At 41.5% G+C, this 19,294-nt stretch overlaps 1 protein-coding gene across 5 annotated transcripts; it reads right to left on the bottom strand.

The window, feature by feature from the left end:
• Positions 1-246: 246 nt before the first annotated feature.
• On the bottom strand, positions 247-18,217 carry LOC112250773 (nicalin-1). 5 transcript variants are annotated; one of them, XM_024421189.2, is made up of 15 exons: positions 17,913-18,217; positions 12,259-12,449; positions 11,790-11,931; positions 11,574-11,668; positions 10,852-10,932; positions 10,588-10,691; positions 6,384-6,472; positions 5,999-6,138; positions 5,068-5,288; positions 4,344-4,431; positions 3,196-3,234; positions 2,727-2,890; positions 2,360-2,413; positions 2,142-2,220; positions 247-1,026 (listed from the first exon to the last, which is right to left on the bottom strand). In XM_024421189.2, exons 1-15 carry the CDS (start codon positions 18,085-18,087, stop codon positions 964-966), a joined length of 1,725 nt encoding a protein of 574 aa, XP_024276957.1. In that variant the 5' UTR covers positions 18,088-18,217; the 3' UTR covers positions 247-963. The 5 variants fall into 5 exon arrangements, with proteins under 5 accessions (XP_024276957.1, XP_024276955.1, XP_024276956.1 ...); XM_024421187.2 differs by having other exon boundaries at positions 11,790-11,934; positions 17,913-18,216; XM_024421188.2 differs by having other exon boundaries at positions 2,727-2,887; positions 11,790-11,934; positions 17,913-18,216.
• Between the last annotated feature and the right edge of the window lie 1,077 nt (positions 18,218-19,294).

Genomic DNA, 19,294 nt, shown 5'->3' with positions numbered 1-19,294 from the left:
TTGAAGAATTTTATAAAGAGTAATGTGCAAATATTGTACAATCCAGGTGTGTAAAACTGACAGCTGTATTCACTGTCTAAGGTGATTCTAACATCTGACTCAGGGTTGTGCAAAAAAAATTGCTACAAAATGTTAAAACATTTTTTCACTTTGTCATTATGGAGTATTGTGTGTAGATGGGTGAGAAAAAAAACAATTTAATCCATTTTTAATTCAGGCTGTAACAAAATGTGGAATAAGTCAAGGTGTATGAATACTTTCTGAAAGCATTATTTAATTCGTTCATTGGGGTTAAAGAAAAAAATGAATCCTATAGAAAAATAAATCTAGTCAGGGTGACCAAATATATCAACCATCCATCCAAACAATATTACCAAGTCTCACTGCTACTCCTGCACACTCATGCTACTCCATAGCTGCCCAAGAAGACGACCCATTGTAGTTTGGCAAAATTCACACTATAGGGCACTGAGGAGTGAGCTGTGGGTATAGAAATGTCCAATCTCACATCAACCCCTAGTACCTACTCCTTATGGAGAGGACTGGATAGGTATAAGCAAACTGGTGAAAATGTCACCTAGCCTATCTGAGCACAAGGTAACGCTATTACCATATTTCTGACACCTATCAAATTCTCTCAGATCATAGGGGAAAATAGGGTTTAGGGACTAGGAGTTGATGTGGGATTGGGCGTACGAGGAAATGTTTGACATCTGATTTCACGGGGACAGGAAGACCAGAGTGCATTCTGACTTGACAGCCATTGAAGGAACTGACTAGATGGCTAAACTTGGCAGAGAGAAATGATTCAACACGTTTCATTTCCAAAGAGGAACAAAGGACATAGATTGGGTGGTAAAAAAAAGAAAAAAAAGATGAGCTGCTTGGTCCGCCCCCGTTTTGTTACTGGCTAGAGCTCGTTGTCGGTGTGAGTGAGGAGTCTGAATGAGGAAGAGGAGTGTCTTAATGCTGCTTGGTCTTGGGCGTTGTGATTCTGCGCACCACACTGTAGAGAACCACAAAGTGCTGAAGAGAGAAAAAAGAAAAACGTGAGAAAGACATTACCCAGCTAGCACATAATGTTCTGAGAACCATATATTTAAGAGCTTGTGAGAGCGTAGTTGTCCTATGGTGATTTTGCATACAACCTTTCCACAACCTTCTGGGAATGGTGCAGGATACGCAGCTAGCACATAACGTTAACCACAGAACCATGTTTCTTAGGTGGGAATTTCAATACTTCAGCATAACGTTTGATACAGGTTTCCTCATGGTTCTATTTAAAGTAATGCTCTGAAATTGTTCAGAGAAGGTTAAAAAACAACGTTCTTCTGTGGGAATTTCAGTACTTACTATTAAACAACGTTGAAAGAACGTTCTAAGAATGTTAAGACCATACATTTGATTCTCTGTGTCAACAAGATAGAGGATAGAGTTTTGTTAAGTGTGGTCAGGTGTGTTGGCCATGCCTACAAATTGGCCACACCTGATCTTAACCAGTGCTGTTTTACTTTGAAGTGGGTTTGTTTAAATACACAAAAAAGAACAGCTAGTTCCATCTTGGTTGCGCAGTGCTCTAATTCCATGGACAGAGAACAGAAGATCATAAGTTTGAATCTCCCTGATGCCATGACACAAAAAGAAATGTGTTTGCATGATTAATGCCGAAGCAAATATATTTCCATATGTCTTATCTGTGCTTGGAGTTCAAAAGTTATACCAAAATAAGCTTGCAGTGTTATTAAAAGTGTTATTGAAACAATTTCTCAGAACGTTATTTAATTACCTATAATTTCCATTTTCAGGGAACCATAGTAAAACATTCTCAAAACCTCCCTGCAACCTAAAAAGTAACTTGCCCAGAACAACCAAATGTTACCGGTCAGGAAACGTAATGCTTTGTTCCTAGAACCAATGGAAACGTATATGTTTCCAGAACTTCCATGGAACCAAATGTGCTAGCTGGGTATTGTTAACCCCTTCAATAACCAGGTAAGCAGAACTCAGAAGAAAGCATTCATCTGATTTACAGCACTGACCGGGGTAGGAGTTGCAGGGTTAGGCTAGGTCAACAGACTAATGACCATACACCAAAATAACATTAGTAGCCATCAGAATGCGGATGTTGTATCGATACATACCTGGATGGACAGATATATCACTCCGAGGTAAGCTGCGATGCAGAATGCCAGAAGCAGGTCAAAGATGGCTGGTTTCACCCTGTTAGGAAAGTGGATATATAAAATGACAAGTGTAAAAGGGAAAGAAAAAAGATACAAAAGCAAGCTGAAGAGGTTTGAAATTAAAATCAATAGGCTTTTGCTCTATTGCACTACAGCTCAGCAGCCATAACGTCTACCTGTAAGCATTCATGGTCTGTTTGAGCTGATCATAGAAGACAAACTCTGGGTCTCTGGGGGGGGGGGGAAAGATTGCATTTGTCACTGTAACATCATCCATTTCTAAACCATACAGGTCATTTGTTCAATGAACAACAGTAAATAGAAATAGTGTAAAAATCACATTCGTCCCAGACTATTTGATCCTTACAATTGATCTTGTACAATAAAAGGAGTGATTCTGTCACAGTTTTTGACCACCATGAGCCCTCTTAGTAGTTCTGTGATTCCTCCAAGGTAAACACGGCAGAACCACTAGCTGTGGCCAGTCAAGAGGACCATTGACACCCTGTATTAGCCGTAACGCAGAGGTCAGTGACTGGTCACCTCTTGTCAGCCTTGACGTAGTGCCTGCGGACGTCCTTCAGGTACCGTCCCAGGTGGTACTCCAGGGTGCTGACCACGCTGCTGTCCTTGTCCACCAGCTGGGCAGCCCGCGGCTGGGCTGTCAGCCAGTCCACCACCGACGACAGCTGCTCCTCCTGCATCTGCTGGCCGTGCAGGCAACACACACAGACACACACACTCATAATCAGTGGCGTATAGTACACACCTTGACACGCACTTGTCTTGTTAAGCACACACACACACAGTGACCCCGACTAACTATCCATGCTATAACAGCTACACACTAACACTAGCCTAAGAGGACCACTGGTTGCCCACTGCTCAGGCCAAGCCTCAGGTCAAAGTCCTGGTGTGTATAGCAGCCTTTCAAAAAGGCTTGGTTAAGGTCATGTCAGACAGAGCCTCACAGGGAGGGGACAGTAGGGTCAAGCCACGTCCAATCACTCACCATTTGTTCAGTGAAAATCTGTAGGTCACCTGGGGCACCCTGGACACATGAGAGAGAGAGCGAGAGCGGTCAAACCTGATGTGCAGGACAAAGAGCAACCCACACTGAACAAAAATATAAACGCAACATGTAAAGTGTTGGTCCCAAGTTTCATGAGCTGAAATAAATGATCCCAGAAATGTTCCATACGCACAAAAAGCATACTTCGCACAAATTGGTTTACATCCCTGTTAGTGAGCATTTCTCGCCAAGATAATCCATCTAACAGGTGTGGCATATCAAGAAGCTGATTAAACAGCATGATCATTACACAGTTGCACATTGTGCTGGGGACAATAAAAGGCCACTTTAAAATGTTCAGTTTTGTCACACAACACAATGTCATAGATGTCTCAAGTTGAGGGAGTGTGCAAATGGCATGCTGACTTCAGGAATGTCCACCAGAGCTGTTGCTAGAGAATTTAAGGTTCATTTCTCAACCCTAACATGCCTCTAATGTTTTAGAGAATTTGGCAGTACGTCCAACTGGCCTCACAACTGCAGACCCCTTGTAACCACACCAGCCCAGGACCTCCACATCCAGCTCAGTCACCTGCAGGATCATCTGAGGGGGGGTGGGGCGGCGCTGAGGAGTATTTCTGATTGTAATAAAGCCCTTTTGTAGGGAAAAACTAATTCTGATTGGCTGGGCCTGGGTCACCAGTGGGTGGGCCTTTATTTAACTAGGCAAGTCAGTTAAGAACCAATTCTTATTTACAACGACGCTGGGCCAATTGTGCGCTTCCCTATTGGTTTCCTAATCACGGCCGGTTGTGATACAGCCCAGAATCGAACCAGGGTCTGTAGTGATGCCTCTAGCAATGAGATGCAGTGCCTTAGACCGCTGCGCCAATTGGGAGCCCTCGACTCCCATGGCTGCACCCCTGCCCAGCCATTTGAAATCCATAGATTAGGGCCTAATGAATTTGATTTCATCTGACTGAGTTCCTTATATGACCTGTGACCAAGTAAAATCTTTGAAATTGTTGCATGTTTTTGTTCAGTATAAATATGGAAAGCAACATGAAAAACGTCCATCGACTTTCATGACGTGGCTTTCAATATTGAAAATGTGTATGGTGACGCCGACATGTTCTACATATCTTTACCTTCTCCGTGAGGTTGTAGATGACTCTGGCCAGCGACTCTGCAATCAGCTTTGTGTTCCTGCTGAGCTTTCTCAGATCCACATGAGGTCTGTAACAGTAAATCACAGTTCAAATTCACAGTTCAATTATCCAGCAATCAAGAGCAGCTCAACTCTGCAACACACCGATGGAGAATGTGAGGGGAGCACAGACAGTCCACTACACTGGGCGGGGAGGTGGGGTGGAGGGGTGGTGGCAATGAGAAGGTTGGGAGGACAGACGGTTCACTACAGCGGGACGAAGGGGCACTATCCCAAATCAACCCGGTAGCCCAGTGTTTCTCAACCTTTTATTTTATTCCAGGGGCCAGCAAGCCATGTTCCCATCTCCCTGAGGGACTGCTAACAATAAAACTAAACACAGTATTAGTAACAGTTCATACTCCGGCAAGCAACATCACTTCATCAGATTTTAAGCAACCTGGTACTAACTCCACCTTGCTGTGAGACAGATCTACAAAAAAAGTCCCACATCTACTCTCTGATCTAAGTCCCAAAGGCAGCAATGTGTGCAGGCTTTCGTTCAAGCCTAGCACTTACACACCTGATTCAATAGATCCTAATGAGCAGTTGATTCTTTGAATGAGGTGTGAAAGGTGAGTTGGGTTTAGGCAGGGGTTGGGGGTTGTGGATGGGGGGGGTTTGGATGCTCGGTCTCTTTGGACGGACTGCAGTAATAAACCCACCCAGCAGGGGGCTCTCCCGCTCCATGTTCAGAAGACACTGACCGCACGTCCATGATGCTGGAGCGCTGCACCTCGCGGTGGCTGTTGAGGTGGGACAGCGTGAAGGCCGGCAGCCGGCGGATCCCGAAGCGCTCGTGTTCCCACGCCAGCGTGTCGTCCGCCAGGTTTATCTTCTTGTGCACCATTGAGAACTTGACCTCTGGGTACTGGTTGGACGCCACCTAGGGGACAGGGTTTAGAGGGACAAAAAAACTTACAGTATGGAACTTTGAGTGTACATGTAATGTGCTACGAGTGATCAATATATATATATATATCATTATAAACTGGGCGGTTCGAGCTCTGAATGCTGATTGGCTGACAGCCGTGGTGTATATCAGACAGTATAACACGGGTATGACAAAACACTTCTTTTTACTGCTCTAATTGTGTTGGTATGCAATTTATAATAGCAATAAGGCACCTCGGGGGGGGGGGTTGTGGTATATGGCCAATATACCACGGCTAAGGGCTGTATCCAGGCATTCCTTGTTGCATCATGTGTAAGAACATCCCTTAGCTGTGGTATATATTTTTTACATTTAGTTTACCTTTATTTAACTAGGCAAGTCAGTTAAGAACAAATTCTTATTTTCAATGATGGCCTAGGAACAGTTGGTTAACTGCCTGTTCAGCTCGGGGATTTGAACCTTTCAGTTACTAGTCCAAAGCTCTAACCACTAGGCTACCCTGCCACCCATATACTATATTGGCCATATACCACACCCCCTCCTGTGAATAACATTAATATACATGTTATTCACAGATGTATAATCAAGCAATAAGGCAGGAGGGGGTGTGGTAAAGGTTGCATGACCTCCATATATACAAACAATTCTACAAAAACAGTTATTATCTATGAAATATATGTGGTTGGTGTGATGGTCCTTACAGTCTCCAGCTCTTTGAGCAGGGCATACTGGGCGGTTCCCTCTTTAGGGGGTTTGGACACGTGAAGGTGCAGACTGTCCCCGTTCCCCAGGGTGTCCAGACACAAAACAAATGCCACATTGTCCTGCAACAGACTAGAGTCTGCAGAGAGGGAGGACAGGATAGAGATAAAGGGAGAAAGGAAAAGAGAGACTGCCATATCTAACCAAATATACATTTCCATGATTCATGCATGACCTCCATTTAATAACACTTGTGGCTGGGTTCATGTTTCATTCCATTTCATTCCCAGTGTGTATTGTACAGATGTCCTTCTGTGTTCCACTGTAGCAGTCAAAATAGCCACCCTGTAACCGAGTCTACAGCCTCATGTGAGCTTAGTGTACCTGTATGGTCCAGGTTGTCCTCCAGCCAGCGCTTGGTGCCTTGGTAGTTAAACTTCCCTCCTCCAGAGACAAAGAAAAGCAGGTTGTATCTAAGAAGACAGCAGGTGTGTTAGAAACGACAGGAGAGGACATTCTTATCAATGTGGATATTCACACCCCTCGACTTATTCCACATTTTGTTGTGTTGCAGCCTGATTTCAAAAAAGGATTAAATATGTTTTTTTCCCACCCATCTACACACAACACCCCATAATGACAGTGACATTTTAGCAAATGTATTGAAAGAAAACACAGAAATATCTCATTTACATACAGTACCAGTCAAAAGTTGACACACCTACTCATTCCAGGGTTTTTCTTTATTTTTTACATTGTAGAATAATAGTGAAGACATCAACACATATGGGATCATGTAGTAACCAAAAAAAGTGTTAAACATATCAAAATATATGTTATATTTCAGATTCTTCAAAGTAGCCACCCTTTGCCTTGATGACAGCTTTGCACACTCTTGGCATTCTCTCAATCAGCATCATTTTTTAATTGAAACTTTATTTAACTAGGCAAGTCATTTAAGAACAAATTCTTATTTACAATGACGGCCTACCCCGGACGACGCTGGGCCAATTGTGCCCTATGGGACTCTTAATCACGGCCGAACGTGATTTAGCCTGGATTCGAATCAGGTACTGTAGTGATGCCTCGTGCACTGAGATGCACTTGGGAGCAGCGGACTACCTGGAATGCAATTCAATTAACAGGTGCGCCTTGTTAAAAGTTCATTTGTGGAATTTCTTTCCTTCTTAACGCATTTGAGCCAATCAGTTGTGTTGTGACAAGGTAGGCGTGGTATACAGAAGATTGCCCTATTTGGTAAAAGACCAAGTCCATATTATGGAAAGAACAGCTCAAATAAGCAACGAGAAAAGACATTCCATCATTACTTACAGACATGAAGGTCAGTCAATATGGAAAATGTCAAGAACTTTGAAAGTTTCTTCAACTGCGGTCGCAAAAACCATCAAGCGCTATGATGAAACTGGCTCTCATGAAGACCGCCACAGGAATGGAAGACCCAGAGTCACCTCTGCTGCAGAGGATAAGTTCATTACAGACACATCTCAACATCAACTGTTCAGAGGAGACTGCGTAAATCAGGCCTTCATGGTCGAATTGCTGCAAAGAAACCACCACTAAAGGACACCAATAAGAAGAAGAGACTTCCTTGGGCCAAGAAACACGAGTAATGGACATTAGACTGTGCTTTGGTCTGATGAGTCCAAATTTGAGATTTTTGGTTCCAACCACCATGTGTCTGTGAGAAACAGGTTAGGTGAACGGATGATCTCCATATGTGTGGTTCTCACCGTGAAGCATGGAGGGGGAGGTGTGATGGTGTTGGGGTGCTTTGCTGGTGACACTGATTTATCTAGAATTCAAGGCACACTTCAACAGCATGGCTACCACAGCATTCTGCAGTGATACGTCATCCCATCTGGTTTGTGCTTAATGGGACTATCATTTGCTTTTCAACAGGACAATGACCCATCACATCTCCAGGCTGTGTAAGGGCTATTTGAGAAAGGAGAGTGATGGAGTGCTGCATCAGATGACCTGGCCTCCACAATCACCCAACCTCAACCCAATTGAGATGGTTTCGGATGAGTTGGACCGAGTGAAGGAAAAGCAGCCAACAAGTGCTCAGCATATGTGGGAACTGCTTCAAGACCGTTGGAAAAGCATTCCAGGTGAAGCTGGTTGAGAGAATGCCAAGTGTGTGCAAAGCTGTCATCGAGAAAAAGGGTGGCTACTTTGAAAAATCTAAAATATGAGAAAGAAATAACCTGCACACTGCTCGATAGTATCACTGCTCAGAGCTTCTGATGAAGGCCTTAAGGCCGATACTTAAAGCTCATTAAAAGAGCAGTGATACTATCAAGAGCAGTGTGCAGGTTTCTTTTTTCTTCTTCATCTTATTCAACTGTTACCATGCGTCTGCAACAAAGATAGCTCAGATGTTCCTTTTGTATTAAGAATCTAAAATATATTTTGATTTGTTTAACACTTTTTTGGTTACTACATGATTCCATGTGTTATTTCATAGTTTTGATTTCTTCACTATTAATCTACAATGTAGAAAATAGTCAAAATAAAGAGAAACCCTGGAATGAGTAGGAGTGTCAACTTTTCACTGGTACTGTAAGTATTCACACCGAGTCACAGAGATTACAGCTGAGAGTCTTTCTGGGTAAGTCTCTAAGAGCTTTACACACCTGGATTGTGCAACATTTGCCCATTATTCTTTTTAAAGTTCTTCAAGGTCTGTCAAACGGGTTGTTGTAGACAACCATTTTCAGGTCTTGCCATAGATTTTAAATTAGATTTAAGTCAATACTGAAACATGGCCACTCAGGAACATTCACTATCTTCCTGGTAAGCAACTTCACTGTAGATTTGGCCTTGTGTTTTACGTTATTGTCCTGCTGAAAGGTGAATTTACCAGATTTTCCTCTAGGATTTTGCCTGCGCTTAGCTTCATTCGGTTAATTTTTAATCCTGAAAAACTCCCCAGTCCTTAACGATTAAATACATACCCATAACATGATGCTGCCGCCACTAACCTTGAACATATGGAGAGTGGTACTCATTAATGTGTTGTATTCGATTTTCCCAAACAAAACACATTGTAGTTTGGACAAAAAGTGAATTGCTGTGCCACATTTTCTGCTGTATTACTTTAGGGCCTTGTCGCAAACAGGATGCATGTTTTGGAATATTTTTATTCTGTACAGGCTTCCTTCTTCTCCCTCTGTCAATTAGGTTAGTATTGTGGAGTAACTACAATGTATTGATCCATCCTCAGTTTTCTCCTATCACAGCCATTAAACTCTAACTGTTTTAAAGTCACCATTGGCCTCATGGGTGGATTTCGTTCCTCTCCGGCAACTGAGTTAGGAAGGATGCCTGCATCTTTGTAGTGACTGGGTGTACACCATCCATAGTGTCATTAATAACTCCAACAAGCTCAAAGAGATATTCAATGTCAGCATTTCTTTTTTAACCCAACTACCAATAGCTTCCCTTCTTTGCGAGGCATTGGAAAACCTCCCTGGTCTTTGTGATTGAATTTCAACCAGAGATTCAATGCTCGACTGAGAGACCGTATATATAATTCTATGCAGAAATGAAGTAGTCATTAAAAAATCCTCTTAAACACTATTATTACACACAGAGTGAGTCCATGCAATATATTATGTGACTTGTTAAGCAAATGTTTACTCCTGAACTTATTTAGGCTTGACATAACAAAGGAGTTGAATACTTACTGACTCAAGGCATTTCAGCTTTTCATTTGTAATTAACTTGTAGAAATGTAGAAAAACAATTCCTCTTTGACATTATGGGGTATTGTGTTTCGGCCAGTGACAATCAAATCTCAATTTCATCCATTTTAAATTAAGGCTGTAACAACAACATTTGTAAAAAGTCAAGGGGTATGAATACCTTCTTAAGGCACTGTACATGTTGGGAAAGCGAATGTCAAAACATACTGTATAATATCATAGGGGAAAGTCTACACTCAGTTAAAATGTGTCTCTCAATACAGAGGTCACGTAAATCTGCAATTTCTCTGCAACACATAACACTGTACTTTTGCGTCCTGAACGACTGCACCTTTTTCCCCTGCTCTCTCTATGTAGGAGGGGCTTTGTGCAGTCTTGTTCCTTTTTACTAGTGACACGCAAACAGACCATATGCAAAGTTACCAGTGGTTACTGGTTAGCATTTTCATTCGGTCAGCATGGAGAATACGCCAACACAAGAGCTCACCTAACACCATGGAGAACAGCCAGTGTGCCATTACGCCAACACATTTACACTAACGTGGCCCCTCGTCTCAAACAGCACTCACACTCCAGAGTACACTTCGTCTAGGAATAGACAGATATCTTCTAAGAACCACATCCTTTCTACTCCATTACTAAAACTAATCGACTCTTAAAAGCGAAGTACTTTTGTGAACACAGGAAGAGCTGTTGTTTTCTGACCACTGTCAGAGGCATATTATTTTAGTTTTGAGTTTTACATGTGGAGTGCGATTTTCCTAAAGGGTGTGGAATGCTTAAGCACAAGGAAAGAAACGTGTGGATAGCATTGTAATAAGCCTGATTTCTCTGAGGAGCTGTGGACCTGTGTTGCTCACCCAGCGTGTGTCCTCTTGTAGGTGTAGAGTCTGGAGAAGAGCCTGGCTAACTCCAGCAGCATAGACACCCCACTGCCGTTAGAGTCTGCTCCATAGGACAGCCACTGGACAGGACAACAACAAAGTCAACACATTTAATTAGCATCTTCTGGTGGAGGAGAATTCTGCAACATAAATCAATATAACTATCATATAGTAAAAAATGTTATAAATATAGCATATCATAGAATATATTGAGGTGTATTAAAGGAGAGCTGGGTGTACCGGAGCGACACCAAAGGAGTCATAGTGAGCCACCAGGACAATGGTGGGCAGGTCCTCTCCCCCAGTTCCAGCCAGTCGCCCCTAGGAGAGGACACAAGTATATTGTAGATCAGTTCTATAACATCTCAAAACAATAATATACTACTATGTTAATGTTCTGTGTTATTTCATGTTTCATGCGGACTCCAGGAAGAGTAGCTGCTGCTTTAGCAACAGCTAATGTGGATCCTCATAAAATACTACATTTACTTTCATATAAGATGACAGCAAAGTATGTAGCCAAGGGTATGAGACTTAAGACATCAATAAAGACAGGCATGGAATGCTACCACAAGGACTTAAACCCATTATGTGAAACAATGCCATATGCATTAGGTAGAAAGGAACACGAGGCCTCAGGAAATCTACTGGAGTCCCCTAATCTCCTACTACAGGGCTAAATCCATTATTCCCCTGGGTTTGACACCTACCTTAGTTCAACACACACACAGTCTAGAATATCATATAGACCCAAGAATGACACAAGGTTAAGAAAACTAACACCTTATTTGCTTCTAAATCACTTAACACCTTAAGTGTGAGCAGTGTGTTAATGTGAGTACTGCTTCACTGGTAGCCTAATATCATTAAAATATGTCACCCATTAACAGAACTGTGGATGTCTGGACTAGATAAAGCATTAAACAGATAAAGGATAGTGGTTTAACCATAATGATTCTCACCTCTAGACTGGTGATGGCCCAGTCACTCACTGCCTTGCTCTGAGCCCCACTCGTCACCATCTGAAAGCCATTTGCTGTGGCTGTGTGGATCAGCACTGTGAAGACATGGGGGAAAAGGGGTCATTAAATACCTTGAAAGAATTTCACTGGAAAGAATTTCCTCTGACAGCGTTTCGACCGACATTTTTCAACACAATATTTGTAAATGTCCTGCACCTTCAGCTGCAGAGGAGGAGCCCTGGGAGGAGGAGGAGGTGAGGGTCTGTGTGTAGATGGAGAGCAGCTCATCATCCTCCAGAGCAAAGTAAACCGGAACAATGGTCTCTGTGGCCAGCATCTCTGGCTCCAGCTCCATGAACTGCTACAACGTAGAGGAATAAGGAATGCCGGGTTATCATTCACAAGACAACAACACTACCAGGGAAGCAGTGTGAATGTGAAACAGCATAACATTTGGACACTTTGGCCTACTTCACTCCAGCAAAGTCTGGTTTTTCAAGTTTTGCTTTGAGTTACAACTGATAAGGAGGGAGTGTTGTGACTGACAGTTTTCCTTGAGTGTAAGAGAAACGAACTTTACAAGAACACCAAAGGAGCTCTAGCTTTAAAAGCAACTCAGGACCTTGCCTCTTGATTTGACTAGTTTGATGAACGGCCATAAAACCCACTCATAAGGCATTATTACCTGTACTATGTCCTGCGGCATGGTGGACATATTCTTGGGGAGAATGATGACCACAGCCCCAGCGGACTGGCGCAGGGCTTTCTGGTATCTCTCATAGGAGAAGTCCACCAGCCGCATGATGACACAGCGGCGGCTTAGCACTTCCGCCTCCACTGTGCGCGCTTCTGTGTTCAATATGGCATTCCTGGTCCCTGGGAATCACAAGTGGGATCCGATCAGTTGGGGAGGGATGTGTGGAAACACCATTGATGCTATGCTGTAGGCTATTAGGCAGGGCAAACTCGTTTTTGTGATTTCTGGTATTTCATCAAAACATATCACAGCACCTTTTTTTTTTTATCATTCAGAAGTTTATACCTGATTAAGTACAACACCATTGGAAATTAATGTTGAAAGTTAAATTTATATTCCTAAAACTTAAGTTGAAAATTATGCCGCCACTGTTTCCTGTTCACAAGAGATTTTGATAAATAGCCCAATGTCAAAACACAGTTTTGACGTGTCCAAATCAACAACAAGAAACAGTTTGTCATAGTGAAAATTCAAAACATAAAATGTACCATCTACACACACATATGCAACAATAGTAATCATATTACTTGGAATATTTTTTAAAGCAGCTTGTTCACTGCACCCGCACCAAAAACCCTGTTGTTTTGACAAGTGGTAATAAATCACTCATATTGATTAGGCGGAAAATCAGGTTGTACACGCTGTTGATACTACCACAACTCAAATACCACATGGAAACTGGAGATATTTTTGCATCACTGTTCTATAACAGCTTTTTTGCGTCACTGTTCTATATATAAGCTTTGTTGTACAATTAAAAAACGTCAAATACACTGCATTTCAAACAGTCAACAAAAATCTAATGAATTCAGGGCTTGTGAAATTATACATAGGCTAAATATAAGCCTTCCACAACCATAAAACCCACAAAAAATGTAATCAAAATAGTTGAAGCTGTTTTTTCGCAATAATCACTGATCTGGCTTTCACGTCTATGAAAATGCCCTTTTTGTTACAAATTTAAGATGAACCAATCATAATGGACATTCACTTATTGTAGCAGGCATTATAGAAAATGAACACAGGTCTGAACACAGAAATCCTGGTTGAGAATGAAACGACTGAACAGCACAGCAAGTAAGTGAAAGAAATAGGTTTTGATGATGTTTTACTGATAAATGGGGACATACGTAAATGCCAACAAAATAAAGTTTTGGTCAGTGTGGTGTGTGTGTAACCTTTATTTAACAAGGCAAGTCAGTTAAGAACAAATTCTTATTTACAATGACGGCCCAGACAACGCTGGGCAAATTGTTCGCCGCCCTATGGTCCTCCCAATCACGGCCGGATGTGTTACAGCTTGGATTCGAACCAGGGTCTGTATTGATGCCTCTTGCACTGAGATCCAGTGCCTTAGACCTTGCATCCATGTGTGTGTATTAACTATTTAACTGTACTAGAATGCTTAAAAGGCCCCTAAAATTTTAAATATCGGTATCGTTTTTTTTTTTAATCAAGGAAAATATTGGATATCAGTATCAGCCAAAAATGTCATATTGGTGCATCACTAGACATAATTTTGTAAGAAGTTGGGTGATTAATAAAAACAAATACAGTAAGACAGGATAACCTTGCCTAATTCCGCTCTTTAACTCAAATCGAGGTGCCATGTTTCAGTTTTATAGAGATATTTCCATTTGTATAGTCTTAATAGTCTTACAGAAAAAATCCCCAAAGCCAAGTCTCTCAAGGGAGTGGAAGAGGAACTGATGTTCTACTGTGTCAAATGCTTTATAAAAATCTATAAAAAATATGAAGCTATCCTCATTTATTAGGTCTGAGTAGTCAAATCTATCTAATACTAGTCTGATATTGTTAGAAATATGTCTGTTCATCATAAGGCAAGACTGTCATCAATGATTGCAAAAACAATTAAAGAAGTCCTGGATGCAAATAGTAAGGCTAATATCTTAGTCATTATTACAAAGACAAACTGGATGCCAGTTATCAATGAGCAGCGCTTCTTTTTTAGGTTTAGGTATCAGTGTTATTAATCCCTGACTCATTGTAGGAGGGAGAACATTTTAGAGAGTATTAAAACAAAGACTTCAAGTAGGAAGGGAGCTACTTGTTCAGAAAATAACTTGATGGCTAGCATCCCAGAGTCGCCTCTTCACTTTTGAAGTTGAGACTGGTGTTTTGCAGGTACTATTTAATGAAGCTGCCAGTTGAGGACTTGTGAGGCATCTGTTTCTCAAACTAAACACTAATGTACTTGTCCTCTTGTTCAGTTGTGCACCGGGGCCTCCCACTCTTTCTATTCTGGTTAGAGTCCATTTGCGTTGTTCTGTGAAGGGAGTTAGAGCGGCAGGGTAGCCTAGTAGTTAGAGCGTTGGACTAGTAACCGAAAGGCTGCAAGTTCGAATCCCCGAGCTGACAAGGTACAAATCTGTTGTTCTGCCCCTGAACAGGCAGTTAACCCACTGTTCCTAGGCCGTCATTGAAAATAAGAATTTGTTCTTAACTGACTTGCCTAGTAAAATAAAGTTAAAAATTACACAGCATTGTACGAGATCTTCAGTTTGTTGGCAACTTCTCGCATGGAATAGCCTTCATTTCTCAGAACAAGAATAGTCTAAAGAATGCCAGTTTATTGCTTCTTTAAATCAGAAGAACAGTTTTTAGCTGTACTAACATAATTTGAAAAGGGTTTTCTAATGATCAATTAGCCTTTTAAAATGATAAACTTGGATTAGCTAACACAACGTGCCATTGGAACACAGGAGTGATGGTTGCTGATAATTATGTTATTTCTTTCAAAATCAAGGACATTTTTAAGTGACCCAACAATTTTGAACGGTAGTATAGATATATATATAAAATCCAGTTTATTTCAATCTATTTATACTGTGCCTTGCGAAAGTATTCATCCTTGGCATTTTCCTTATTTTGTTGCCTTACAACCTGGAATTAAAATAGATTTTTGGGGGGTTTGTATAATTTGATTTACACAACATGCAAAATATGTTTGATTGTAAAACAAACAATAAGACAGAAAAAAAGAGAACTTGAGCGTGCATAACTATTCACCCACCCAAAGTCAATACTTTGTAAAGCCACCTTTTGCAGAAATTACAACTGTAAGTCTCTTGGGATGTCTCTATAAGCTTTGCACATCTAGCCATTGGGATTTTTGCCCAATCTTCAAGGCAAAACTTCTCCAGCTCCTTCAAGTTGGATGGGTTCCACTGGTGTACAGCAATCTTTAAGTCATCCCACAGATTCTCAATTGGAATGAGGTCTGGGCTTTGACTAGGCCATTCCAAGACATTTAAACGTTTCCCCTTAAACCACTTGAGTGTTGCTAAAGCAGTATGCTTAGGGTCATTGTCCTGCTGGAAGGTGAACCTGTCCCAGTATCAAATCTCTGGAAGACTGAAACAGGTTTCCCTCAAGAATTTCCCTGTATTTAGCGCCATCCATCATTCCTTCAATTCTGACCAGTTTCCCATTCCCCGCCGATGAAAAACATCCCCACAGCATGATACTGCCACCACCATGCTTCACTGTGGGATGGTGTTCTCGAGGTGTTGGGTTTGTGCCAGACATAGCATTTTCCTTGATGGCCAAAAAGCTCAATTTTAGTCTCATCTGACCAGAGTACCATCTGCCATATTTGGGGAGTCTCCCACCTGCCATTTGGTGAACAACAAACGTGTTTGCTTATTTTTTCTACAAGCAATGTTTTTTTTTCTGGCCACTTCGATAAAGCCCAGCTCTGTGGAGTGTACGGCTTAAAGTGGTCCTATGGACAGATACTCCAATCTTCACTGTGGAGCTTTGCAGCTCCTTCAGGGTTATATTTGGTCTCTTTGTTGCCTCTCTGATTAATGCCCTCCTTGCCTGGTTCGTGAGTTTTGGTGGGTGTCCTTCTCTTGGCAGGTTTCCTTTTTTTTATAATGGATTTAATGGAGCTCCGTGGGATGTTCAAAGTTTCAGATCTTTTTTTATAACCCAACCCTGATCTGTACTTCTCCAAACTTTGTCACTGACCAGTTTGGAGAGCTCCTTGGTCTTCAAGGTGCTGCTTGCTTAGTGGTGTTGCAGACCCTGGGGACTTTCAGGACAGGTGTATATATACTGAGATAATGTGACACTTAGATTGCATACAGGTGGACTTGATTTAATTAATTATGTAACTTCTGAATGTAATTGGTTGCAATAGATCTTATTTAGGGGCTTCATAGCAAAGGGGGTGAAAACATCTGCATGCACCACTTTCCATTTTTTTTAATTTTGAAGTTATTTTTTTCATTTCAGTTCACCAATTTGGACTATTTTGTGTATGTCCATCACATGAAATCAAAATGAAAATGTATTTAAATTACAGGTTGTAATGCAACAAAATAGGAAAAATGGCAAGGGGGTGAATACTTTTGCAAGGCACTGTATTATCCAGTTTATTTTGTAACTCAATTAGTTCCATCTTCTCCTCCCCCGAGAGGTCGGCTGGGGACCTCTGAGAAAGGGAAGTTACCTTAATGATCACCTCTTCTGGTCTTAGCAAGATGACTACCATATTTTATGGAGGTCTTTGGCCACTTCAAATTTAAAGAGCTCCCAGTTCTTGCAATATGATTTACAAACCCTTTCCCAAAAGTGTGAGAGAAGACCTTTAACCTCAAACTTAACTATATCATTATTTAATAAGGAGCTATTTAGCTACCAGTAGGATGCTCTACCAAATATTTTGACATCAATGCAAATGGCCCTATGGTCTGTGAAGGGAGTAGTACAAATATTTGTAGTACTACAGTAATGAGCGTAATGTAGCCTAGTGGTTAGAGCGTTGGACTAGTAACAAGAAGGTTGCAAGTTCAAATCCCCGAGCTGACAAGGTACAAATCTGTCCTTCTGCCCCTGAACAGGCAGTTAACCCACTGTTCCTAGGCCATCATTGAAAATAAGAATTTGTTCTTAACTGACTTGCCTAGTTACATAAAGGTAAAATAAAAACGTCATTGTAACTGGTCACAGGACAAATAAAGTGACCAAAGGGGTCACAGTTCGAGTGTAGAATATTACTACCAAAGGTATTTGTCCTTGTAATGACCCCAGTGGCGTGTTCAGAGCCATGGGAAAGCCAAATATCGTTGCCCCACTTCCAGAAAGTTTGAGATATAGTTTATCTGTTACATCTGCTATCCAACGCATCAACAGATTACACATCCATTTTCAGTTAAAACCTTGCACATGAATTATACTACAATGATGGCATATCCTAAAATAATACTTTTATTTCCCATTTGACCCATATTTTAATTGCATAGACAATCTGGGGAAATCCAGAAAAAGTGTCACAAGCATATGAAGATGGCTTGCTAGGAAGGAAGGTGATGTTCCTCCAGCTACGCCCACATGCAGGAACCTATGGGATGCCCACACAGGGGATGCCCACACGGGGGGGATGCCCACACGGGGGGTGCCCCGAATTGCGGGCCCCAATAACACATTGACACACTGGTTAGCTAGCGCGCTAACGTTAGCGAGCTAGGACTGTGCAATAACAGAGAGCGTTTACTTAGCGAAAGGACTGCATTTCCATTCAATAATTGCACAAAATACAATTTTTAAATGCTTACCGTACGGTTGTCCCTGCAGGTCATACTGCTGCATGCGGTACACGGTGAATTCATGTGCCGCTTCGGCTGGAAGGGGTGAGACGAGAATCAGTACCGCGGGGATAAACACAATGAAAGTCAGGGGGAAAGAGGACTTAAACATGTTATCGAACACCTCACTAGCCTCCTCAAACATTTTGATATTGGTATTATGGTCTAAACAACAGTAAATTGATAATCTAGGCAGTTGCCGGGTCGAATCTAGTCGCTAGCCTAGCTGTCATTCACTAACACAGTCGACACAAGTGGATTTTAATATGGCAAAAAGCTTGGCCACCTAACTAAACACGCAAGAGCTTGCTTTTTGAATGGCATGGACATATTATTGTTACGTCTTCCATATCTGTAATGAACATTCTTTATCATAAAACATTCATATCATAATTTGTCCCATTCATTGATTTATTTCATGAGAATATTAATCACTGGGAATTTGCGAAATCTCTGCTGATAAAGGGTCCTACAGGAGCCATCAAAGACAGCTTCGTGAATTTTAGGCGAGGCTGTGCAGTTGATGAGTTTAACAGCAGGGGTCAGTGAAGACCAGAGATGGTCATATATTGACGGTATACTGCCAATAAACCCTGGATTACATAATGCTATGTACTGGCCATTATAAACTGGGTGGTTTGAACCCTGAATACTGATTGGCTGACAGCCATGGTATATCAGACCCTATAAAACATGTGTTTTTACTGCTCTAATTACGTTGGTAACCAGTTTAGAGTAGCAATAAGGCACCTCAGGGGTTTGTGGCATATAGCCAATATTACACGGCTAAGGGCTGTGTCCAGAACAGCCCTTAGCCGTGGCAATTGGCCATATACCACACCCCTCGGGTCTTATTGCTTATTTGAGAGGCTTTGGCCATATGAAACTCTGTGGCCATACTGTACAGTCTTTGCTTTGGCCAAATATTATGGATATACTGACAAGATACATCTCTCCGCCATAACAAAGCGGAATAAATCTCTCCGTTCACAAAGTGGCACTATAGCTCCCGCCTATCCTTTCTTTGGATTGGTGGATACATCACATTATTGTAATCCTTTTAAAAATATTCAATGAGGTTGTTAACGTCAACCGCCTGTATTCAATGGAGAGAGACGCTACTAGCTTCATGTCATGAACATGCATAGCCAACTCCGATATAAAGTGTTTTTCTCAAAGTTGCCTAGATGTCACTTAAGTAAAAAAAACATTTTAAAGTACTACTTAAATAGTTTTTTTGGGGTATCTACTTTTACTTTTACTTCACTACATTAGTAAAGAAAATGATGTAATTTTTACACCATAGAGTACTCATTACATTTTGAATGCTTAGCAGGACAGAAAATTGTCCA

The sequence above is a fragment of the Oncorhynchus tshawytscha genome, linkage group LG05, assembly GCF_018296145.1.
Source record: "Oncorhynchus tshawytscha isolate Ot180627B linkage group LG05, Otsh_v2.0, whole genome shotgun sequence".
In the NCBI taxonomy this organism is placed as follows: Eukaryota; Metazoa; Chordata; class Actinopteri; order Salmoniformes; family Salmonidae; genus Oncorhynchus; species Oncorhynchus tshawytscha.
The sequence above is the reverse complement of the archived record's forward strand: the minus strand, read 5'-3'. Positions and strand labels throughout refer to the sequence as shown.